Source organism: Salvelinus sp. IW2-2015, unplaced genomic scaffold (assembly GCF_002910315.2).
Source record: "Salvelinus sp. IW2-2015 unplaced genomic scaffold, ASM291031v2 Un_scaffold1668, whole genome shotgun sequence".
NCBI lineage: Eukaryota > Metazoa > Chordata > Actinopteri > Salmoniformes > Salmonidae > Salvelinus > Salvelinus sp. IW2-2015.
In genome coordinates this window covers 128,180-153,731 of record NW_019943072.1, presented here as the reverse complement: position 1 = coordinate 153,731, position 25,552 = coordinate 128,180, and the positions used below count along the sequence as shown (strand labels likewise).

General features: G+C 41.3%; 2 protein-coding genes across 3 annotated transcripts in view; both read left to right on the top strand.

The window, feature by feature from the left end:
- Positions 1 to 18,771, top strand: part of ddx46 (DEAD (Asp-Glu-Ala-Asp) box polypeptide 46) — a 19,219-nt gene extending 448 nt beyond the window's left edge. The window contains exons 2-23 of the mRNA XM_024139056.2: positions 308 to 499; positions 631 to 750; positions 848 to 935; positions 1,038 to 1,206; positions 1,347 to 1,579; positions 1,722 to 1,832; positions 2,071 to 2,236; positions 4,294 to 4,414; positions 5,500 to 5,675; positions 5,912 to 6,033; positions 7,995 to 8,073; positions 9,117 to 9,199; positions 9,364 to 9,528; positions 11,052 to 11,214; positions 11,909 to 12,102; positions 13,037 to 13,174; positions 13,451 to 13,600; positions 14,311 to 14,532; positions 14,624 to 14,842; positions 17,622 to 17,766; positions 17,909 to 17,982; positions 18,230 to 18,771. Of these exons, the coding sequence (XP_023994824.1) occupies positions 308 to 499; positions 631 to 750; positions 848 to 935; positions 1,038 to 1,206; positions 1,347 to 1,579; positions 1,722 to 1,832; positions 2,071 to 2,236; positions 4,294 to 4,414; positions 5,500 to 5,675; positions 5,912 to 6,033; positions 7,995 to 8,073; positions 9,117 to 9,199; positions 9,364 to 9,528; positions 11,052 to 11,214; positions 11,909 to 12,102; positions 13,037 to 13,174; positions 13,451 to 13,600; positions 14,311 to 14,532; positions 14,624 to 14,842; positions 17,622 to 17,766; positions 17,909 to 17,982; positions 18,230 to 18,277 (3,178 nt within the window). The 3' untranslated portion in view covers positions 18,278 to 18,771. The remainder of the gene's footprint in view (positions 1 to 307; positions 500 to 630; positions 751 to 847; positions 936 to 1,037; positions 1,207 to 1,346; positions 1,580 to 1,721; positions 1,833 to 2,070; positions 2,237 to 4,293; positions 4,415 to 5,499; positions 5,676 to 5,911; positions 6,034 to 7,994; positions 8,074 to 9,116; positions 9,200 to 9,363; positions 9,529 to 11,051; positions 11,215 to 11,908; positions 12,103 to 13,036; positions 13,175 to 13,450; positions 13,601 to 14,310; positions 14,533 to 14,623; positions 14,843 to 17,621; positions 17,767 to 17,908; positions 17,983 to 18,229) is intronic.
- Positions 18,772 to 19,469: 698 nt separating this feature from the next.
- Positions 19,470 to 24,861, top strand: LOC112071620 (UPF0461 protein C5orf24 homolog). 2 transcript variants are annotated; one of them, XM_024139055.2, is made up of 2 exons: positions 19,470 to 19,728; positions 20,369 to 24,861. In XM_024139055.2, exon 2 carries the CDS (start codon positions 20,375 to 20,377, stop codon positions 20,978 to 20,980), a length of 606 nt encoding a protein of 201 aa, XP_023994823.1. In that variant the 5' UTR covers positions 19,470 to 19,728; positions 20,369 to 20,374; the 3' UTR covers positions 20,981 to 24,861. The 2 variants fall into 2 exon arrangements, with proteins under 2 accessions (XP_023994823.1, XP_023994822.1); XM_024139054.2 differs by having other exon boundaries at positions 19,471 to 19,728; positions 20,372 to 24,861.
- The last annotated feature ends 691 nt before the right edge of the window (positions 24,862 to 25,552 follow it).

The window sequence follows — 25,552 nt, the reverse complement described above, 5'->3', positions numbered from 1 at the left end:
CGTGATCGGAGTCGGAGGCCAAAGATCTGTGCATAGATGGCCGAGTTTCCGACTTGCAATTCTGAATTGGATGACTGTTCGAAACGATTTTCCCAGTCCGAGCTTGCTTTTTTCTCCTCAGAGTTCCCAGTTGTCTTGAACGTAATTAAGTCGTACATTTCCGAGTCCCCAGTTGTTCCGAACGCGGCATTACTCTCTCGCACTAACGACGTTTTTAAAACTGACATAAAATATATATATATGTCGTTTTAGTTAAGTGATTGATGTTTCTGAAGTGTTTTAAATAATTTTTGTCAATGTTTGTTAGGCATTACAGGAAACGGTCGGCATCGAGGGGTCGGTCCGGGAGTCGATCAAAGAGCCGTTCCCCAGACAAACGCTCCAAGAAGGATGATGGGGCTGCCTCACGAAACCGAGACAGGGACCGCAACAGGCGGGGAGAGAGGTCACGCAGCCGTGACCGCCGCCGATCAAGGTCCAGAGACAGGAAGCGCCCCAGGTGAGCTTTGTGTGAAAGCGAGAGACCAAGACTGAGTGATTGATCAAAGTCATCAGAGTAAGGGTGTGTCTTTGAATGTTAAATAAATACCTGGTCTGATATTGTTATTGAATTTGGCTGATGTGATCCAGACGCTCTAGGAGTCGGGAGAAGAGGCGCTCCAGGAGCCGTGACAGGAATAGAAGGTCTAGGAGCCGAGGACGCAGATCACAATCCGCAAGCCCCAGCAAAAGCAGGAAAACTGATGAGACGTGAGTTTTTACCAAAGGGTTATATCCCCCCCCCCTCAATAAATCTTACTTACACCCAACCATAACTTGTTCTCCTTTGTCTGTTTTGGTTTGCCAGTCTCTCTAAAAGCAAGGAAAAAGACAACCCTGAAGCCTCTGCAGAGAAGAAGAAAATCAAAGAAGAGCAAGAGGAGGTTGTTGAGGATGTGAGTCCTATTCCGCTGTAGATGTTGTTCAGCAATTTGGAAACTCTGACCCGAAATATGACACTTGAATATTTGTGCATTCTTTATGTGTTGTCCCCACAGCAAGACTTTGACCAGAACAAGCTGGAGGAAGAGATGAGGAAGAGGAAGGAGCGAGTGGAGAAGTGGAGGGAGGACCAAAGAAAGAAGGCCCTAGGGAACATCGAGGAGATCAAGAGAGAGATTGAGGAGATGAAGCAGGGAAAGAAGTGGAGTCTGGAGGATGATGACGGTGAGGAACAAACTGACACTTCTACTTTTCATGGTTGTGTTGTGGGTTTCAGATGTACCTAAATGCATTAGTTTCCACTTTCAAAGACTGATTTTGATAACTGCCAATACAGGGTCTCACCAGACTTCTCTTCCTTTCAGATGACGATGAGGAAGGGACAGCTCCCGAGGAAGAGCCTGAAGAAGGCGAGGAGGGTAAGGGGCCGGAGGAGAAGGAGGAAAAGAAAGAGGAGGAAGAGGAGGAGGAGGAGGAGGTTACTCCCATGGAGCAGGAAGCAGAGGATGAGCTGGATACCTTAGACGCCTACATGGAGGAGGTCAAGGAGGAAGTCAAGAAGTTCAACATGGGCCCCCAGTCTAAAGGGAATGACAAGGTAAGTTAGACCATCCCCCAATAGTTTCCTTCACACTTACACTATTTAGATCTTTGGAAACATTGCTGTCAGTATGTGCTGCTTTGGTCTTTTTGTGTGTGATGCAATCTCACTTTTTTTCTGTTGCCCTCCACACAAACAGAAGGGAGGAGTAAACGTATCCAAAGTTGTCACCGTATGCAAAACTAAGAGGGGACCAAATGTCCACAAAAAGAAGGGTGAGCTGATGGAGAATGACCAGGATGCAATGGAGGTAAGCAGTTTTTGTCCTGTCATGCTCTCATTGTGATTGTTTGTGTAAATGTATAGGGCTCATGGGGTCAAATGTAGTGCACAGGGTGCTATAGTAGTGCACTGTGTAGGGAATAGGGTGCCATTTGGTACGCGGTCCATCTCCCTGGAAACTCTCTTCCAGAAGTCTCAAGAACTTCTCTCAAAGTTCTCTCACTGAAGAGAGCAGCTTCCTACATGTTGTGTCACTGTCTTCCCAGTACTCATCAGAGGAAGAGGAAGTGGATCTGGCGACAGCCCTGACTGGCTACCAGACCAAACAGAGGAAGGTGCTGGAGCCAGTGGATCACCAGAAGATTGAGTACGAACCATACCGCAAGGACTTCTATGTAGAGGTGCCAGAGCTGGCCAAGATGTCTCCAGAGGGTATGTACATGTGTATATACGTATATATATATTTTTTAACTCACACCCACACTTCTTTTTTTGAGGAAGGGTCTATTTGCAATGACTGTGATAGTGGTCGTTTTCCCCGTAAAATTTAGTTGACTGCACTAACTGTAAAACTTACCGTATACTTCCCAGTCGTAACCGTTTGCATGTATATCATGAATACTTTTTGTGGCGTTTTTTCCCACTTTGGTCTTTGCAAGTTTACCCGGCTGTTTGTGCTCACAAATGTTTTTCTTGAGGCAAGTTGATGTTCGGTAGCCAAAGTCTACGACCCTTCATCAGTGATTAGTCAACAGTACTAATCCTAGTAGGAGTGAGAACAACAATTGTTTGTCCTTCAATGAGAGACGACTAGTTTTCATGCACATTTTTTCACTTGAGAAATGCTGCACCAAACATCTTAGCTAGATGTACATTTGCGCCACTAAGTCCTTTGCAAAAGATAAAAATGTATTACATTTCTTTATTACAATTCGACTGGAACGAATTGCAAAAATCTCTGAAGTTGGAGACTTTTATCTCCCTCAACAACTTTAAAKATCTGCTATCCGAGCAGCTAACCGATCGCTGCAGCTGTACATAGTCCATCTGTAAACTACCCACCCAATTTACCTACCTCACCCCCCCCATACTGCTTTTATTTCCTTTTCTGCTTTTTTTGCACACCAGTATCTCTACTTGCACATGACCATCTGATGATTTACCACTCCAGTGTTAATCTGCTAAATTGTAATTATNNNNTTTATTGCCTACCTCCTCATGCCTTTTGCACACATTGTATATAGATTCTCTTTTTTTCTTTTTTTCTACCATGTTATTGACTTGTTTATTGTTTACTCCATGTGTAACTCTGTGTTGTTGTCTGTTCACACTGCTATGCTTTATCTTGGCCAGGTCGCAGTTGCAAATGAGAACTTGTTCTCAACTAGCCTACCTGGTTAAATAAAGGTAAAATAAAATAAAAAAATAAAATTTATCTTTGATTAATTTGGACTATTTTGAGGAAGTGTATCTGGCTATGTTGTTGGCTCAAAAGGGACAAACAACAGTAATATTACAATTTTTCCCCCCTAGTTTTTCAAGCGAGGAGTATGAGGAGTATGAGCACAGATGGTCGCCTAGCCGAGTTCTGCCAAAAGCAAACCGAACCAATGTGTGTGGCAGGGTTTCCATTGGGAAATTGTGGCACAGGAAATTTGACCAGCAGCATTTTAATTTACTGGACCCATAACCATTGGGTGTGTAACCTGATTAGGGTGTCCAACCACGGTGCTCAGAATGACAAATCACATTTTAGATTATGGTAATTAATCTCAACAGAACATGCAAATCGAGTATACAACAATTTGTGGTCCTTTATTAAATTCCGATGCCCACATTTACTTTTCCTCAGCCAACAAGATGAGTAACGAACAGCAAAATTACTAGTTTAAACATTCTGATCTGTTGCATCAGACTCATTTGCTTTTTAACGTTTAATTTTATTTTTATGTAGCCTAGGCCTACTGGTTGTATGAATTTTGGATCTATCATCCCACAACTGTCCCAGAGTGTGTTTGGAATAGTTTCTTTCTTTCTTGACAAACTGACCAATAAAATGGTTTACCTTTTTCTTTCTTCACATTTATAAGCGCAGCAATTTGCACAAGTCAGTAGGCTACGTGCTAAATGTTTGTTCCATAAAGCAGCCGGGAAAACACTGTTGTCAAAAGCGAGCGGTTTCCTGTGACAGACATTCAAATATCAGTTTAGATATTTAGAAAGAGGGGAGCTATAATGTTCAACAACTAGCATGGGTTGCTAATATAACTAGAATTGTGCATTTTGACTACTGGACAATGAAATAAAGTTGATATCTAAAAAATAATTGCCTCCACGGATAGGGTCTGATTTTGGCTAGGCTACTTTGAAGCAAGGTAAAACATGCCTCATAAATATGTAGTAAAAACATTCAGGTTTCAAACAATTTTAAGTATCTGTTTTCTGCCCATCCTTGATCTAACTCCTTTCCTTTTGGTGAATGCATACAGAGGTGAATGTCCACAGGCTGGACCTGGAGGGAATCGCAGTCAAAGGAAAGGGTTGTCCCAAGCCCATCAAGTCATGGGTTCAGTGTGGCACGTCTATGAAGATTCTAAGTGCACTGAAGAGGTGAGTGTCACAGACAAAGTTTTTAATATTGTAGCAGATATAAGTAAGTCACGTATTGGTCCAAATGAATAGGACCTTAACATACATTTGTTATGTAATCTGCAGTTGATCATATCAAAATGTTATTTGTCACATACTTTGTAAACAACAGACTATAGACTAAGCATGCACCCCTGAGGGGCCCACGTGTTGAGGATCAGCGTGGCGGATGTGTTGTTGCCTTCCTACCACCTGGGGGCGGTCTGTCAGGAAGTCAAGGATCCAGTTGCAGAGGGAGGTGTTTAGTCCCAGGGTCCTTAGCTTATTGATGAGCTTTGAGGGCACAATGGTGTTGAACGCTGAACTGTAGTCAATGAATAGTATTCTCACATAGGTGTTCCATTTGTCTGGGTGGGAAAGGGTAGTGTGGAGTGCAATGGAGATTGTCATCTGTTAGGGTAGTATGCGAATTGGGTCCAGGGTGTCTGGGATGATGGTGTTGATGTGAGCCATGACCAGCTTTACATCTGTAGCCATGAAATGCTTTGAGAGTGTAATGAGTTGTTAGTCATTTAGGCAGGTTACCTTGGCATTCTTGGGCACATGGAAACATGTAGGTATTACAGACTGGGTCAGGAAGAGATTGAAAATGTCAGTGAAGACACTTGACAGCTGGTCAGGACAAGCTCTCAGTACGCGTCCTGGTAATCCATCTGGCCCTGCAGCCTTGTGAATGTTAACCTGTTTAAAGGTCTTTTCTCACATCGGCTACGGAGAGCGTGATCACATTATCGTCCGGAACAGCTGGGGCTCTCATGGATGGTTCAGTGTTGCTAGCATCGACGCAAGCATAGAAGGTATTTAGCATGTCTTGTAGGCTTGCGTCACTGGACAGCTCGCGGTTGGTTTCCATTTGTAATCCGTGATAGTTTGATGCTTTGCCTGTTTGATGGTTCGTCGGGAGGGCTTAGTGTCCGGATTAGTGTCCCGCTCCTTGAAAGCGGCAGCTCTAGCCTTTTTAGCTCAGTGCGGATGTCGCCTGTGATTCACTTGCCATACACTTCTAGATAGGTGTGTGTTAAGTGATGTTGTCTTCACATCTCCAGACACAGCTATGAGAAGCCCACCCCCATCCAGGCTCAGGCCATTCCAGCCATCATGTCTGGGAGAGATCTCATTGGCATCGCTAAGACCGGCAGTGGAAAGACCATCGCCTTCCTCCTTCCCATGTACCGTCACATCATGGACCAGAGGCCCCTGGAGGAGGCTGAGGGACCCATCGGTAAGGGCCCCCTTTTTTACTCGTTTTCTGTCATACCACCCGATATCAATTACACCTAAATTAACCTGAAAGCTGGCGTCTCTGATTTCTATGTGTAAATCACAATTTTAATTTGCTGTGCAGAATGGTCCTATCAGACGATATGAAAGCTGTTCAATTAAGTATTTTGTAAGGGCAAATAAACGTTGAGAGTGTGTTGTCTGAGTTCTATTTGTCCGTTCTCTTCCCCCATTCAGCTGTGATCATGACTCCCACTAGAGAGCTGGCTCTGCAGATCACCAAGGAGTGCAAGAAGTTCTCCAAGCCCCTGAACCTGAGGGTGGTGTGTGTATATGGAGGCACTGGGATTAGTGAACAGGTAGAACCACTTCCTCTAACGCTGTAGGGTCATGGGGTTATTGTTAACCAGTACCTCATCATGGAGTAGTGTTACCTGGTTGTAATTACGATTTACCATGATAAAAAAAAAAAAGTACATTGTATTTAAAGAAATCCTGGGTTGTAGGTTTGAATAATATAGAGCTCGACATACATTTTCTTTATTTTATTTAACTAGGCAAGTCAGTTAAGGACATTCTTATTTACAATAACTGCCTACCAGAAGGCAAAAGGCCTCCTGCGGCGACAGGGGCTGGGATTAAGCATAAAATATAGGGCAAAACACACATCCCGACAAGAGACACCATAACAGTACATAAAGAGAGACCTAAGACCATAGCATGGCAGCAACACTTAAAAACACAGCATTAATGCTTGTTCTCTTGTCTGGCACAAGTAAAATACATGTCAGACAAGAAGAATATAGATTTAAGGTGTCTGAATGGACAATTTAAAAAAACATCACTATCAAACAGTTAGCCTACTCCAATCAGAATTGGATCAGAGAGGCCAACATTGGCATAATATTCAAATCTATTTTTCATGTACAAAATATATGTCAAAAGGCTTGGTGATATGCATATTGGCTACAGCCTCATGTCCAAACCGATGCCGACATGAAGGCGCCATAAAATGATGCCAACCTTTGAGACTTTTTAAGTATATTAAAACCTAGACGTTTTATCATTTTATGAAACATGTCTTTGTTTCAAAGTAGCCTAGCTGAAATCTGACAATAGAAATGTTGACGGGAATTATTTTATAAACACTTAAATGCTGGTTGCCATGGCATTCTCATGTTCTATTGGGTTTCAAATTAACTATTTTATTGTCCGGCAACCAAATGCATATTTCTAGTCATTAGTAACCCATGCTAGTTGTTGCATCAATAGTCATATTAGCAACCCATGATAGTTGTTGCATCAGTAGTCATATTAGCAACCCATGATAGTTGTTGCATCAGTAGTCATATTAGCAACCCGTGCTAGTTGTTGCATCAGTAGTCATATTAGCAACCCATGCTAGTTGTTGCATCAGTAGTATTAGCACCCGTGCTAGTTGTTGCATCAATAGTCATATTAGCAACCTGTGCTAGTTGTTGCATCAATAGTCATATTAGCAACCCGTGCTAGTTGTTGCATCAGTAGTCATATTAGCAACCCATGCTAGTTGTTACATCAGTAGTCATATTAGCAACCCATGCTAGTTGTTGCATCAGTAGTCATATTAGCAACCCGTGCTAGTTGTTGCATCAATAGTCATATTTAGCAACCTGTGCTAGTTGTTGCATCAATAGTCATATTAGCAACCCGTGCTAGTTGTTGATACATAGTCATATTAGCAACCCGTGCTAGTTGTTGCATCAGTAGTCATATTAGCAACCCATGCTAGTTGTTGCATCAATAGTCATATTAGAAGCAACCCGTGCTAGTTGTTGCATCAGTAGTCATATTAGCAACCCATGCTAGTTGTTGCATCAGTAGTCATATTAGCAACCCGTGCTAGTTGTTGTATCAGTAGTCATATTAGCAACCCGTGCTAGTTGTTACATCTTTAGATCTCCACTTAATTTCTAACAAGATATTTTTATTGGTCACATGAAACCCCTTGAGTGCTTTTGAGAACGGGAGTTTCCTGCTAATTGTATATAGTTGTTTTCATTTTTCTTTTTTTAAGCGATGAGGCTGATGCAACAGATTTATATCAGAAATATAACTTGATCAACATTTTAAGCGAAACGGTCTGATCTGTTGCATCAGCCTCATTTTGCTTTTTAAAACATGTTTTAAAGTCACGACACGTGACCTTGAGCTTTTGGGCAAGTCAATATTAAACAAGTAAATGTCAAGCCCTGTAATCAGTTAGGAAAAGGCAAAACAGGATTGTACGTTGGTTGAATATCGTTATCTTTAAATAGTTTGTTTCTTGCTTGTGGTGCAGATTGCTGAGCTGAAGAGGGGAGCAGAGATCATTGTGTGCACGCCAGGGCGAATGATTGACATGTTAGGTGCCAACAGCGGTGAGTGACACCTCATAGCTCTCTTGTGTTATTGTATCCAGTTAACATATAATGATAGGGATTTCTGATATGTGATAAACCTGCAGTGTGTGCAATGTCCAGTGTTATAATTATGGTGACTTAGAGATGTCACTTTCTGACCCTGAAAACACGAGCAACGCAGGTACTGATAGAAAGATGTAAATGTCCTGCTTTGCATGAAATGTTTCCGTACGAGAGTCAAGTCAGTACCACTTTTACTAAAACTGTCAACGTTATCTGACCGCCTTGGGAATCATATCCGACCATTTTTGAAGTGTTCCCTGAAGAAATAATGATCAGCTACAAGTAGGTGAAGAGACGATACTGCCTCGTGGGTGGTCCTCACGTTCAGAGGCGTAAGTCAAGTTTTCAACAAACCTTTTATCCACAAGTCAAGTTTACTTGTTAGTCATGTAAAAAGTCAGACATTTCACTCATGTATGGGATTTGAATAACATGTGAAGCCCAAAGTAGAACATGGTTGTCCGACCAGTGTGAATATGTTTACATCCGTATTTAAAAAGTCAGTGTTTTATGACTGTGTGTAAATGCTAAATTAAAAAAAATATAGAAACATGTAATGAAACTGACAGTTTAGCGTTCCTTCCTTCCGCACATGCCAGGTAATCTCTCTGTTTCATTTTGTAGGTGAAAAGGCGGTCACATAGTGCTTGACGTGGCCTCGTCTCTTTTATTGTATTGGCTGTTTTCTGACATTTTTACAGGTTCCTCGTGCCCCTGAGATGGTACGCAAGACAAGACAAATATAGAAACCTAATAATCTGGCTGCTTAAAAGTAGGCCTGAACACAATAAATGGCAGTTGTGTGAATTGAAGTGAAGTATTTAATGCCTTAGGAGAAGGAAAGACCCTTTTTTTAATTTTTATTTTTTTATTTTTTTGGCTTGTTGAGGTAAATTTTACCAGGAGGTTCAGGAACTTTGTGTGAAAGCTTTGGGTGAGCCCACTTTCCGGAGATTAACTTGTTTTCTTGTGTCACTATACTTTCCTTGGGTGTGTAGGTCGAGTCACAAACCTGCGGCGATCCACGTATGTGGTGGTGGACGAGGCGGATAGAATGTTCGACATGGGCTTTGAGCCACAGGTAGAAACACGTTATTATCATTACTTTGTAAATAATTAATCCAAGGAGGTGTTTTTTTAAGGAAAATAGACTTGCATCAATTCATGTTTATAGCAGCTATTTAGACCTGACCCTGGCACCAGAATAATAGGTCATATCCTCTCCTGTAATGTTCCTTCCCCCAGGTGATGCGTATCATGGACAACGTGCGTCCAGACCGGCAGACGGTCATGTTCTCGGCTACGTTCCCGCGGGCCATGGAGGCACTGGCCAGGAGAATACTGTCCAAGCCCATCGAGGTTCAGGTGGGAGGCAGGAGCGTGGTGTGCTCTGATGTGGAGCAACATGTGGTAAGACTGGCCTTTTACATTCTCTGTGTGTCCTAAATGTTACCGTTTTTATAGTGCACTACTTTTGACCAAGGACCATAGGGCTCTGGTCAAAGGTAGTGCACTATAAAGGGAATAGGGTGCGTCTTCCATCTCTTTAACCTTTTTGGTGCCCTGTGGATAGGGCCAGGAGTTATTCCTGGTTAGTCAGTCATGTGATGAGGAAAAACTCCTGTTCTACTCTGGATATTATATCATATGTAAACCATCATGTCAGAGCAGGGTTACGCAACTGGCGCCCCGCAGGCCGGTGATTTTATTTTGCGCCTAAAGTTTTGTGAGCAAAAAAAAAACGTTTTTATTTTTGGACATAAAACACTAGCAAATCAGCTCTAGATGATTTTAACATTTTGGAAATTTGTTCCAGAGTATTCCAACGCATAATACAGATGCTGTATATACTGTATGTGATCGTATACCAATGTAAGAAACGTTTGAAATTGTGTTTTTTTTATTCAAATATTATATGTTTGGGCAAAAATTTGCAGTTTACAAATGATTTGTAATTATGTTCCGGCCCCCTGAACATTCGCTCAAGAAAAAAGCATTTGCCCACTGAAGTCAGTTACGACACCAAACTGCAGTCAAGACCCTGGTGAGGACGACGAGCACGCTGATGAACTTCCCTGAGAAGGTTTTTGAAAGTTTGTGCAGAAATTCTTCGGTTGTGCAAACCCACAGTTTCATCAGCTGTAGAAGCCGGATATGGAGGTCCTGGGCTGGCGTGGTTGTGACGCCGGTTGGATGTACTGCCAAATTCTCTAAAACAACGTTGGAGGCGGCTTATGGTAGAGAAATTAACATTATACCAACAGCTCTGGTGGGCATTCCTGCAGTTGGGCATTCCAAATTCCAAGCTCCCTCAAAACGTGACACATCTGTAGCATTGTGTTATGGGACAAAACGGCACATTTTAGAGTGGCCTTTGCACCTGTGTATTGATCATGCTGTTTAATCAGCTTCTTGATATGCCACACCTGTCAGCTGGATGGATTATCTTGGCAAAGGAGAAATTCTCACTAACAGGGATGTGAACAAATTTGTGCACAACATTTGAGATAAATAAGCTTTTTGTGTAGTATGAACAATTTCTGGGATTTTATTTCAACTCATGAAACATGGGACCAACACTTTTACATGTTGCATTTTTATTTATTTTTGTTCGGTACCTTCAGAAATGTCACATTTTTGTGTTACTAAATTTTTAAAAATGGATTAGATTTTGGATGTTGTGACACTGGCCTAGACAATAACCCATAATGTCAAAGTGGAATTATGTTTTTAGAATTTGTTTAGAAATGAAAAGCGGAATTGTCTTGAGTCCGTAACTATTCACCATGAATATATCTCCTATTTTGTCAATAGCACCACCATCCATCTTTTACATATTCCATATTGGTCATTTGTTAAATTCGTGTTGCTGCCATTTCTCGCTTATCACAGACATCCATGTTTCCCCCTCATCATGTATTCTCTCCGTCTAGCTGGTAATTGAGGAGGACCAGAAGTTCTTGAAGCTGCTAGAGATCCTTGGTCATTACCAGGAGAAGGGCTCGGTCATCATCTTCGTGGACAAACAGGAGCATGCTGACGGGCTGCTCAAAGACCTGATGAAGGCCTCCTACCCCTGCATGTCTCTGCACGGAGGTAATGTCATACTAACACACCGGTGTTCTATTGTCATTAGTCTGAGGCTCCACCCACAACATTGGTCGTGTGGTCAAAAGTAGGTCATTTTAAGTAGCACCTTCAAACTCAACTCTGAACCTTGAAGACAGTTCCAATCAGGAAGTGATTTAGACCTGGGACACCAGGTGTGTGCACTTTCTAATTATCAGGTAGAACAGAAAAGCAGCCGGCTCCGGACTTCGTAGGGTCTGAGTTGAATACCCCGGATGTAGAGAATTGGGTGGCATTTGGGACACATTTTGAGTTAGTCCAGGGTTTGAAAGTGTCTGGGCTGAGCTAATTCAGTTAGTCCAGGGTTTGAAAGTGACTGGGCTGAGCTAATTCAGTTAGTCCAGGGTTTGAAAGTGACCGGGCTGAGCTCATCATCCCCAGCTTACAATTGGCTCATTCATCCCCCTCTCCCCTGTAACTAACTAATCCCCAGGTCGTTGCTGTAAATGAGAAGTGTTCTCAGTCAACTTACCTGGTAAAATAAATAAGTTGAGTTAGTCCAGGGTTTGAAAGTAACCAGTGTCCTAGACCGTTTTCCTTATTATATCTTCTAATTAAACCATGTTTATGGCAGATAAACATTTCGCCTCTATCATGTTAGTTGTTTTGAACTATATCATTTGATAACAAGCGTTTGTTTATCTCCGTCCCCTCCCTGTAGGCATTGACCAGTACGACAGAGACAGCGTCATCAATGATTTTAAGAACGGGGCGTGTCGGCTAATGGTGGCCACCTCTGTGGCAGCCAGGGGGCTGGACATCAAGCAGTTGATCCTGGTCGTCAACTACAACTGTCCCAACCACTACGAGGACTATGTCCACAGGGCTGGACGTACAGGGAGAGCCGGGAACAAAGTGAGTAGTGGGTCCTGTAGGATAGTCTAGTAGTCCATCAAACTAATTAATTGTTGTTACTAGTTTATCAAGAATTCCAGGAATTCTGATCACTAAAATGGAACAAATCACTGGGCAAAAAATGCTCTTTTTTTTTATCCCCCCAAGGACCTCTTCAACCGTATTAGAAAAAAAGATACATTTGATTGATATCTAGAAACCGTTAATTTAAAACTAGGGGTGTAACGGTTTGGTACGTATTGCTGGTTTGGGGCCACGGTTCGGTTTCGCTACAGCGGGAAAATGTAATGCCAATAGTTACTGTAGTTTGAGTTTATTTAAGAAAATACAGAGTTGTTGGTATTTAAATCTGGATGGTTTTCACAGATAGATGGGAGGGGATTGAGTGGAGCTGAAGGGTGAGACCAACAACAAACAAATAAAAACAAGAGAGCTAATATAAAATATACCGTGTCCGTAAAATGAATAGCTGGAAGTAGAAACATAAGTATTGTTGTCCATTATTTTACTCTTAATTAGGGGAGAGATGGTTAAGGGACGGAGAATCCTCCTGGTTTATCCAGCCCATCACTCTCCATCGTACAGAACTAGTTCCCCGCTGCGCCTTTACAAAAGAACAGTTTTGAAATGTGACAATTTAAGTCTTGAATTTTGATTACAATGTCTGCATAGGCTTTAGTAGTTTTAGCGGGAATAGCCTGAAATGTATTTTTTTTCCCCAGCTCAGATTTACACGAGGCATGCATCGCCTGCGGAAGACACATTTCAGTGGAAGGCATAGGCCTAGTGTTTTAATTGTTTACATATGTTACGTATTTTTTCGGGGTTTCACCGCGAGGACCAAACCCAGGTCCCGTAACTAAACGGTTCAGGAACAAATACGTGTACCGTTACAACCCTAATTTTAAAACCACCCTGATTTGTTGTGTCCCAGGGCTTTGCCTACACCTTCATCACAGATGAGCAGGCACGCTACGCTGGGGACATCATCAAGGCCCTGGAGCTCTCAGGGTCCCCTGTGCCCAAGGAGCTGGAGCAGCTGTGGCTGTCCTTCAAAAACCAACGGCAAGCGGTAAGAGGAAGTAGTGCTGTTCCGGTGTTGTCGTGGAAGCTACCCGGTCTTTGTATGCAGAATGTGTGCCCTGCAAAAAAACTGTGCATTAGAGCTCATGATTTTCAGCGACGAATTCAATATTATATTCTGTGTCCTTTTTTTTTATTTCTTCAACTCCTATTCAACAAGATTAGACCGGTTTTGTCCCTGGCTTACTTCCCATTGCTGCTAGCACTGTGTCATCAGTAGGTGAATGTAACACACCCTCTCTATAATGGCCTTTTCTTTCCCCAGGAGGGTAAAAGCATCAAGAGCAGCAGCGGGTTCTCAGGGAAGGGCTTCAAGTTTGACGAGACGGAGCATGCCCTGGCTAACGAGAGGAAGAAGCTGCAGAAGGCTGCTCTGGGTCTGCAGGACTCTGATGACGAGGATGGAGCCCTGGATGTGAGTACAGGTTCTGATCGTGTAGCTAAGACCCTGGATGTGAGTACAGGTTCTGATCATGTAGCTAGGGCCCTGGATGTGAGTACAGGTTCTGATCATGTAGCTAAGGCCCTGGATGTGAGTACAGGTTCTGATCGTGTAGCTAGGGCCCTGGATGTGAGTACAGGTTCTGATCATGTAGCTAAGGCCCTGGATGCGAGTACAGGTTCTGATCGTGTAGCTAGGGCCCTGGATGCGAGTACAGGTTCTGATCTTGTAGCTAGGGCCCTGGATGTGAGTACAGGTTCTGATCATGTAGCTAGGGCCCTGGATGTGAGTACAGGTTCTGATCGTGTAGCTAGGGCCCTGGATGTGAGTACAGGTTCTGATCGTGTAGCTAGGGCCCTGGATGCTAGTACAGGTTCTGATCGTGTAGCTAGGGCCCTGGATGCTAGGGCCCTGGATGCTAGTACAGGTTCCAGACTAGGGTTATAGAGGGTTATGTAGGGAGCACTCACCTGTTTCCAGACTAGGGTTATAGAGGGTTATGTAGGGAACACTCACCTGGTTCCAGACTAGGGTTCTAGAGGGTTATGTTGGGAACATGCACCTGGTTCCAGACTCTTGATAATGTATATCGCATCCCCTCCGTTGTGGGTCAAACAATACATTTCTAAAACCTCATAGAATACGTACTATATTGACACAATATCTCACCCCTGTCCTTACAGATTGATGAGCAGATCGAGAGCATGTTCAACTCCAAGAAGAGGGTGAAGGATCTGTCGGCTCCCGGGGGAGGGCCGCCCAGCGCTGCGGCCGTGGCGGCTGCAGCAGCAGGGGGCCTAGCCAATCTCGGCGCCCCCTCTGCTGGAAACATCCAGAAACTGGAGATGGCCAAGAGACTGGCTCTCAGGATCAACGCCCAGAAGAACTTGGGGGCGGAGGCTCAGGTGGGTGTGGGTGGGGTCTGTGTTTCTGTGTGACTTTTAGTAGTCTTCAACCTTCCGTCCTGACATAATCCATTGCTCTCTTTCTGGACAGGATGTGATGCAACAGGCCACCAATGCCATCCTGAGAGGAGGCACCATCATGGCCCCCTCCGTCTCGGCTAAGACCATCGCCGAGCAGCTGGCTGAGAAGATCAACGCCAAGCTCAACTACATCCCTGTGGAGAAGCTGGAGGAGGAGAGGCAGGCGGCTGAACAGGCCGAGACCGTCAAGAGATACGAAGAGGAGCTGGAAATCAATGATTTCCCTCAGGTCAGTTTTTATATGGGTCTGGATCCCAAATGCCACCCTAATCCCTATATAGTGCACTACTTTTATCCTAATCCCTAGACAGTGCACTACTTTTACCCTAATCCCTAGACAGTGCACTACTGTTTTATGTGCCCTGGTCAATGGTAGTAAACTACATGGGGAATATGTTGTCTTTGGGACTTAACACTAGGGTGTAGGTGGAGGACTGCTCATTGAATCTCTAAATGAAAGGTATTCACCATTTCTATATGAACTATGCATTACTTTATCATGCTGATTCTCTTTCAGTTGAACATTGAATGGTCTATTTACCATGTCTGTTCCTTGACGGACGGAGCTTACGGTAAAACACTAGCTGGTAGATCTTATTTGTATTTGTGACCGACCGGCTCGATTCGGTCTTATGTAGCAAAATTTGATTATTATTATTATTTTTTACATTAGATTAAAGTAGAGACTCAGAGTTAGAAAATGGTATATCGTACAGTTGAGGAATAAGGGGAAAGTAATTCTGCTTTGAAAGTTGATAAACTTGTTTTGGTACACCTATTGGAGAGCTCTTTGTCTACATCCATTCAGCATTGTTCACACCCTCTTAACCCTTAGCCTCACCCATCTCTTTAAGGGTTGACATGTGAGGCTTCACAGAGTGGATACGATACTGTATTAAACATCCAAAGATTTCAAGACTAAAGGCTGGTTTATACTACATCTATTAACATGTCTGTAGACGGTTGTCGTAGTGACATGAACATTCTGTTGTCGTCCAACATCAAACTTGTCATTTTGAAAAAGTATAAACACAAAAACATGCACGACATCACATCAAACTTGTCATTTTGAAAAAGTATAAACACAAAAACATGCATGACATCAGCTGGCTGGTGGTCCAAAATATCATAACTGTTGTATTTTAACACCAATAAACCCATCTGTTTTAAAAATGAATTTAGTAGATGTCAATCTAACAAACCAGGCAACTAAATGCAACTTTCTAAATTATGTTTTGGTTCGTTTCTAGCATGTTCGTTAGTTAGCTAGCTAGCTAACGTTAAGTTAGATGGCCAGCCTGTTCAAATAATGACCATATCATAGCTGACAACATCATCTGACCGTCAGCATATTGTTCTTCATTATTACAGGAAAATAATCTCATAACAATATTTACAAGTTAATGGCGAGCTAATTACAGAAAATAGCTTACGGTTGTGAGTGTGACGAAATAAAAGCAGGGCTTTCGACCTGAGAATTGTATAACTTGGACACTGTCTCGGTGGCCTAACGTTATATCCTAATTTGACTTTGGTGCAGGTCATGTTCTTCACATTACCGTCTCTGGTAAACACACCCTATATCAAATAAAATCAACGTTTTTGTCACATGCACAGGATGCAGAAGGTGTGAACGGTACAGTGAAATGGTTACTTGCATAGTGGAGTCTTTTTTTTTTGTTTAGACATGTAGCTAGCTAGCTAAACAATGAACCATAATTCCAACTCATAACGTTACTACCATGCATGAATCTACAAGTAGCTAAAGCTAACCGACTAGTTTCATTGTTAGCTAGCTAACATTAGGCTATAACTAGCAACGCAAATGGATTTCTGAGATACAAATAATATTACTGCACAGATCAAACACGTAAAATTATCTAACGAGCCAGCCAGATAACATTAGCTAGCAAGCCAACAGTACGCTTTAACTTGCAATTTTAAATGACTTTCTGACAAAATAAGAAACGTATAATATCTGAAAATGTAGCTAGATAGACTCTTACCCGTATACATGTATGAACGCTTCTTGACCTTCATTTGAAAAGACAAGAGTTTTATACAACAGCCTTCTGTGTGTTCTCTTTTCGACTCCCTTCGCATATTTGCAATCAAACGGCAGAATTTCCCTCATACTCTGCTTCCACCGGGCATTCCGCTGATTTCTTCCGTGACAACAACATTGTTGATCCGTGTTTCAGAAGACCACAATGTTTTGGTTCGATGACAACTTTTTTTTTTTTTTTTGCCAAATCAGGGATTTCCTCATCGTCTGATTCATTTTAAGAGTCGGCATAGCACGTTTGTTTTCTAGAAAGTGGAGAGCATTAGCAAAACTTTTGCAATTCTTCGTGATGTCTTTAAAAAAAAAAAACGCGTTAGAAAGGAGTACCTACACATACTGAGCAGCTCATGTTATAGACAGAAGCGTGCTCCATGGCAGACCAATCCGAACTCATCTCTCGGCATGTCCACCCCACCCATTATCTCAGCCAATCATGGCTAGCGGGAAGATTCCGGATCTTTTTCCTTGGCTAAACCAACTAGGCTTGTAATTGAACTATTTTATTCGTATTTACAGAGGATATAGAAGTGTGTTAAGGCACATGACAGTTCACATTCCTGAAGGCATTTCTGCAACAACAAAAAAAACGCATTTAGATCAACAACAAATAAGTTTTACGTTCAAATGCCTCTCCTGTGAAGTAGTGGCTTGCGACATACGCCTAGTTTCCTGAAACAAGTCACATTTGATTGACATTTGTTTGTTGATAGGGCAAAGTGATTGTGGTTTAAGTAGTTTATCCCACAAGTGTTAGGTGGTACTGACCTCACAAAGCGTCTCAGTAGGAGTGCTGATCTAGGATCTGTCCATATAACATTATTCATTATGATCTAAAAAAAAAGGCAAAACTGATCCTAGATCAGCACTTACTCAGAGACGCTTTGTACATACGGCCTAAGCGAACAGGAAGATGTTTTAATGTCTGTTTCCTGTGTTCCACCAGACTGCGAGGTGGAAGGTCACGTCTAAGGAGGCCCTACAGAGGATCGGAGAATACTCTGAGGCAGCCATCACCATCAGAGGAACCTACTTCCCTCCAGGCAAAGAGCCCAAAGAAGGAGAACGCAAGATCTACCTGGCTATTGAGAGTAAGCGGCTATTCTACTTGCAATGACCACTTCAAGTCTTTACCAATGTTGGAGAGTTGAGTGTTGCATGTTAGCAGTAGTGAGTGTTTGTTGTTGTTGTTGTTGTCACTTGTCGTAATATTTTGACGTATTCGATTGACAGGTGCAAATGAGCTGGCCGTTACGAAGGCCAAGGCTGAGATCACTCGGCTCATCAAGGAGGAGCTTATCAGATTAGTAAGTTCTGTCCATAGAAATAGAATCCATATGTATGGTTCTGTTATCTCAGATCTATCTATCTAATTACTGATGCTAGGCCTAGGGAATCATTCTATAATCATTCGTGTCAGTCTACATGTTGGTTGCATCATTGTATGAACACCAGTAATAAAAGTTGAATGTATTAAAAGTACTGAAGGTAATTAACTTAGCGAGGGGGAAAAAATGTTTCTCATTGCTTAAAAAATGTTCTCTCTCATTTTAGCAAAACTCCTACCAACCCACCAGCAAAGGAAGATACAAGGTCTTGTAGTGACGATGGGATTGGGCTCAGACACAGTGACTTCTTTCTCCAACGCTCCATCATATTTGTTTCAGAATGTATTAGTATATATTGTTTCACTGTAAGACCAGTGACCTCCAGAAGGGATTGTTCTTGTGAGAGTACTTTCTCTTTTCCTCTCTACTTTAAGTGGAGATTTAGTCGTGATTTGTTCTTGGTTTCACGGCGCGAAATGTATCTCATATCCGTTCTATAATATACCAGCTGAAATGTAACGGGTTCTCTACCACCATGATTCAAACATTTGCTTATTTTTTGTCCTTAAACATTAAGCATAAGTAGTTATAGATCCTGTATTATTTCTGTGTGTAAAATAACATTTTGGGTCACTGGTCTGCAGTCATCTGAACAAGTAAGGAATCACACGTTGATTTTTTTTTTTTCTTTTTTTTAAACAGCCCTTGAATGATGTAATGTGTTTTTACTTCTTTCCCTCTCTAATAAAACAATGTGTTGGCAAGGAACATGTCACTGGTCTCTGTTAGATAAATTATACACCAATGGTTTGTGTGTTACATCTGGATTTGGTGTTCTATACATTGTAGTGACAATCCTATCAGGCTATGATTTGGGTTTTGAGTGGCTTAAACAGGGCATATTATATGTGAACAACAAGATGAAAACCTATTGACAGAATTCAAGCATAACCATGACGACAATGGAGGTTTGTGTAAGTACTGTAACCTTGATTGCTTAATAATTACGTATAGCACTGTGCCATGCCAGGGGATGGTCTGGTTAATATAGCACTGTGCCATGCCAGGGGATGGTCTGGTTAATATAGCACTGTGCCAGGGGATGGTCTGGTTAATATAGCACTGTGCCAGGGGATGGTCTGGTTAACATAGCACTGTGCCATACCTACTGTGGAAAGAACCAGCACAACGGATTTTTTATTTTGGACTAAATTATTTAGTCTGCAGAAAAAGTAGTTGAAACTATTTCATGGTCCGTTGATCATATTGCTACTTTCCAAATAGTGTTTCGGTCTTTGGAGAAATAGTGTATGACGTAGCTTTACTGCGAATGCAAATAATAGAACAAATTGATATTGTGAAGAAATTAGTTGATATTACAATTGCGAATGTATTCAAGAACGGGTGTAAACACGATGAAAATGTAAATCATAATTTGCTTGGAGTTGCTGCAATTCCCTGTTGGAGTATCGCGCATGCGTAGTCTGTCCCCTGTACCTTATTAATTTTTAATGGCAATGGCTGCGTTTCTCATCTAAACCTCTCCTGCGAAACAACGAACCTATAAATACGACATTTATTTGCACCTCTGACAAAAGGCGTTATCGATTTAGTAATAGTAATCGATCGATTGTGATCTACGAAAAATGGATCGGCTGTAGAATTTGAAGATAGAAGATCTGTCATTTTTAACCCTTTGCCTTCCATGATCCACAAACAATCGAGGTACAGTAATTGCTTGGTTTTATGAATTACTTTAATTTGCCATGTTTTTAATGTTATCGAAACATCAATTTCTGAACATATTACTTGTATATGAGCGTGTGGTAAGTGATTTCCTAAATGTGTTGCGAAAACGAAAGCTTTTGTGTCAGGATTGATGAAAATACAACGAACAACTAACTGATTCATATATTTCGCTGAAAAAGAGGGTAGGCATTACTAGGCAACTGTGATGTGGGAAGGCTAGTCATTTTAACTCCCATTGTAACATTGAGTCTTTATCATGACGAGCTGCACCACCCCTGCACGTTCAACGAAGCTAGCATTGGATGTTGACAACAGACCATTACAAGAGTCAAGATATTCTATACTTATATACTTTAATAATTCATTATGGGTGCAGTACAGAAGTTGTCTGTCATTTGAAGTATTCTACACCAGCATTGATTTGAACAGAACAGCAGAAACACAATATGCCACTACTGACTAGTCAACTAGTTTGTGGATGAGACTAGAATAGGATTCCTGTGTCTACTCTAACTTGCAGTAGCATTAGACCTGTAAAAAGGTTATTCATTACATTTGAAGTAGTTTTTGCATTTTTATCAACAATACATCTCGTGTATCCCGTTGTTTTCTCCAGCAGAAGATGATGCGTCAGGTGACCAACAACAATGACTATTGCATGAGTGGCAGGCCGTCATGCCTGGCAGAAGATGGTCGACACCCCACCAGTCACTTTGACCTATGCACTGCCCAGTCCAACAAGTTCTACCAAGCTCCCCCGCCCCCTCCCTTGCAAATGACCTTGCCCCCTCTGCCCCTGCCACCCCAGAACACCCTGAAACCAATGCCTTGTCAGAGGCAGAATGGCCTCAGTGAACCCCAAGCTGTTGGAATCACGAACAATGAAAAGCCAGAAGACTCCAAGAAAAAGAAAAACCCGGGGAGGTCTGGAAGGAGAGGAAGACCTTCGGGGACCACTAAATCAGCAGGTTACAGGACCAGCACAGGGAGGCCTCTAGGAACCACCAAGGCAGCCGGGTTCAAGACCAGCCCAGGGAGACCCCTGGGAACGACCAAGGCAGCGGGATATAAGGTCAGCCCTGGTAGGCCCCCTGGCAGTATCAAGACCCTGTCTCGCCTCAACAAACTAGGCTATGGTACGTGTAGCGCCGCAGCATTCCCCTACACTATGATGAACAAAGGAAGCCTCTGCGAACCCTCGTGCAAGGAAAAGGAGACCAACGAGTAAAGTCCTACTTTTCGTCATGGCTTGTTGGAGAAATAAAAGGCTGCATGTCCTAAGTGCTGTCAAATAGAGGGGTTGTTTGTACCGTTTCCCTGGTTGAGTGTACAGATGTACTATTACTGGCATGTGCCTCAGTGTGCATGTTTCTATCCAAACCGGATTTCTTTGTAATATAGAGTATAGCTTATACACTACACTGAGTGGACAAAACATAAGGAACACCTTCCTAATATTGAGTTGCCCCCCTCCCTTTTGCCCTCAGAACAGCCTCAATTCATCGGGGCATGGACTCTACAAGGTGTCGAAAGCATTCCACGGGGATGCTGGCCCATGTTGACTTCAATGCTTCCGACAGTCGTGTCAAGTTGTCTGGATGCCCTTTAGGTGGTGGACCATTCTTGATACACACAGGAAACTGTTGAGCATGAAAAACTCAGCAGCGTTGCAGTTCTTGATACAAACCGGTGTGCCTGGCACCTACTACCATACCGCGTTCAAAGGCACTTTGTCTTGCCCATTCACCCTCTGAATGGCACACATACACAATCCATGTCTCAATTGTCTCAAGACTTTAAAATCCTTCTTTAACCTGTCTCCTCCCATTCATCTACACTGATTTCAAGTGGATTTAACAAGTGACACCAATAAGGAATCATAGCTTTCACCTGGATTCACCTGGTCAGTCGAGGTAATGGAAAGAGCAGGTGTTCTTAATGTTTTGTTGTTATTCTCAGTGTATGTGATATAGGTATAGCTTATACATCATGTGATGAAGAACTACGGGTGTACAGGTACACTAGAGTAGTTATTGTTTGACATGAGAAAGTGAACATATTATTTTCCACTGAATTTCCTCCACAGAACTGTAATTCACCTAAGAACATGATTCCTGTTAATCCAATCTCTATTGTTTGCAGTGTCTTTTCTCAATGAACTAATACAGTATGAATTTTATGCTGATGTTAACAGTAAAAAACAAAACAAAAAACAGAACTATCCCTTAATTAGGATGTTATGAGTCTACACAAATTAATCTATATTTGAATTTGAACATGGGGTATAACATTGTTGATACAAATCACAGCAGATGGTCAGTCTTTGTTGTTACTGTCAGAATGGCTACGTATTGAGGCTGTCCTACTACAAAGTCTCTGTAGAATGTTTTATACTGTGAACTGGCTATTGTTTTAAAATCAACAGATCCTGAAGGTGCTATGTATCTCAGAATGTATTGACATGGTTTCTATTACGGCTGCACAGCAAACTATTGTTTCATATGAACCACTCTATTAATAGGTCAACACGTGACTAACATGGCCTGGGGGTGCGTTCAGCAGGACGTTGTTCAACGTTCAGATAGAAAAACAGCATGTAGAACAAACACGCCTCTCTGACATGTAGAACAAGGCATTGTGTCAGCTCTATTTTTATCTGCTAGGTTCCAGAACGTTTTATTTCTATCTGCTAGGTTCCAGAACGTTTTATTTTTATCTGCTAGGTTCCAGAACGTTTTATTTCTATCTGCTAGGTTCCAGAACGTTTTGACTACTGAATGTGACCTGTTGCTGGTGTCACAGTGGTGTCTGTATGTGTTGGTCTAGTACTACACCAAATATGCCAGCACAATTCCTCACAGGAAGAGATCCTCCAGTCCGTTTCGTTGGGTTCCCCTTCGTACTAAAACACAACATTTTACACCATTTGAATTATTATTTGCCTTGTAATTTGAATATCAGACAATCAGCAACTAGTGTCTCTATAGGTGCGGAGTGTTGTTTACCTGTTACGTTTTGATTTACTTTTGGAATTATTGATCATTTTTTGACAGCTATGAAGAATACACATCAATATAGTACATGTCACTGTAATCCCAATGACATATTAACATTTCCATGCAGTTAAAATAATAGAGGCATACTTGCTTCATAGTTTTTTTTGTGCTGTGATTTCTGAGGGGAACACATGGGATGTTATGGAGAGTCAAGGTATATTTGAGTAGGGGATATTTTTTGGGGGGCGGCTTCTTATGGGAATGGCTGGGTTATTGTGTTTTGTAAATACCTGAAACACTTCCTCTAACTTGGTATTTTTTCCCTGTTTTACCTCGGAGCAAGGATAGTGTCAGTGCAATGTTTTGTGTTATGATTTATTCTCTATCACCATCTTGAAGAATAATAATAATAATAATAACAACAACTTGTATAGTGCTTTTCAATACAAGTAACAAATTGCTTTACATCATAAAATAATACTATTCTTTCAAATATGATCATGTTTATTATTGAATTGTGTACAGCACTTGAGGCCTTCTCATTGAAGACCCACACAATAATTTATGCTTTGTCCATTGGAGAGATTAGTTGCATTTGGATGTAAAATAAATTATTCATTTTTTAATTGAATAATGATGACATAGGGTACTACTATGTTCAAATCAATCTACAGTATTGTATCATCTTAACCAAAGAATCAGATGTTTTCTGCCTTTCAGTTTGAGATGTTTAAGTAAATGCATGCTAGCGTAGCCCATAACAACTAATCAGATCTTTTGAACAAATATAAAAATGAATCCTCTTAACAAATAACATTCTGTAACTTGTATTTTGGAGAAAAAAACAAACACGTATTTAAATCTGCTATATCTGCCACAGGTATAATCAATACAATCGATACTCAATTTCTGTTTGACGGTTGTATACAGTATGTACACCTGCGCATCAAAGTACATGCATTATAGTTTCTGAACACAGAAACAATAGTTGCGTATCTAGTCAAAAAGCAAAGAGCTTTTCGTTTTGCATTGCAATACATTCAAAAGCCTTTTTAGGTAGTGCTTATGTAGCAATGTTTTATATTACATTCACTGTTTATTGCCATACAGTATTCACCATATTATAATGTTCTACTGTGTTATGACATGTATTGTAACATACCATTCCCTTTACTGCGATGGGTTAGGTATTGACATTATAAAAACTAATGTTTGGTAAGAAATAAAAATATATTAGTTTAAGTTCACAATGTTATTTTATGTTATAACGGGYGGGGGMMGGGGATTGTACATTCTGCTTTGGTGTTTTGTGAATATTCTTGTTATTCATATATTCATACATAGGTTACACCCATGTCAACATAAGTGCAGGTTACATAAGAGTATACTTGATTTCTATAACAGAGTCCTCTATTTGAAAATACTTGCTTCGTCACTCTGCTTGAAATATGTTTGTGAAACACAAAGTTTTATCCACGTGGCTATTCATTTTATTGCATTCTGTCTGCATCAAATGTAATAATGCATTTATAACATTGAGTTAGTTGCACTTCAGTTATAGGACATTTTGAACATTTATCTTGTCAACCTTAATCTTGTATATTTATCTGAACCTTTTATCTTGTATCATTAGAGGCAATCATTTACTTGTAATTACTTAGGCCTATCACTGCATCCAATCAGTCCAAAATATGAAACGGACCTTCTTTTTTTTAGGTGAAAAAAACAACATGAATGGCTGGGAAGATTTGTTTTTACCCATTTGGAAATTGATGATCATTATTAATAATTTCTATGTCAAACTATTTACATGGGGTTATCTTTTACTGTATTCTTTCCCCCGCCACAGTTTCTGCTAGATACCTGTGGATCTGTTGCAATATCTTCTAGCAACTTATTGCAATGACAAACTTCCTTCTCAGAACGTTTTATTTCCTTCTCAGAACGTTTTATTTCCTTCTCAGAACATTCAAGTATTTATTTCAATGGAATTGTAAGGCCCATGCTACGAACACATTGTAATCACTATGATAGGAATTTGTATTAATTGTTTTACTATCCCTGCATGATTGTTGAGTGTTGAAAGTTGTGTAATAAACAAATTATAAATATATTTCTTGAATGATAGGCTGTCATTAGATGCATCGCAATACAGCCTACATTGGGTGTATGTACTAGATTATTCTTTACAAAATTATATAAACATTAAAAAAATATTCTGATTTCAAACACAGCCCAGTATTGACAAAATGTCTTCTTCCTCTGTGGTACTGACCAATTCCAAAGCATAGAAATAGAATACTTAGAACAGACATCCCCTTTCAAGTAAATGACGGCTCAAGGGACTCCCTAATCAACACGGCACTTTGATTAAGCTACGACCGGAAGTGACTTTTCGTAGCAGGTTAGGAGAGCATTTTCCCTAACCTTCACTGAATTATCCTAACCTGCTACGTTAATTCTCCAAATGGGTGGACGGGCGGCCATTGTGAGAGTACCTATAGCAAAGCTGGTGGATAAATGCAGATAGTTCACTCATGCCGTTTACCATTAAAAATGGTCAGTTCCGGTCTACTTAACGGGTTGGGTCTCCCATAGACACTAATACAATAGCAGCTGGGTCTGGTCTACTTAGTTCATTGACTTTCATTGAATCAGAAAAAAACTGCGAGTGGGGTGCTTCCTGTTCGCTTCCTGTTCTGTCGCTGCCCATACGAGCAAAGCACGATGTAAAAGCAGGAAGTGTACCCATCAATCTGTCCTGTGATTTTTTTTAAACAACTCAACTGACATTGCAAAGAATA

Excerpts from the sequence above, each read along its gene's own strand:
- LOC112071620 (XM_024139055.2), top strand. The coding sequence starts at position 20,375 with ATGATGCGTCAGGTGACCAACAACAATGACTATTGCATGAGTGGCAGG.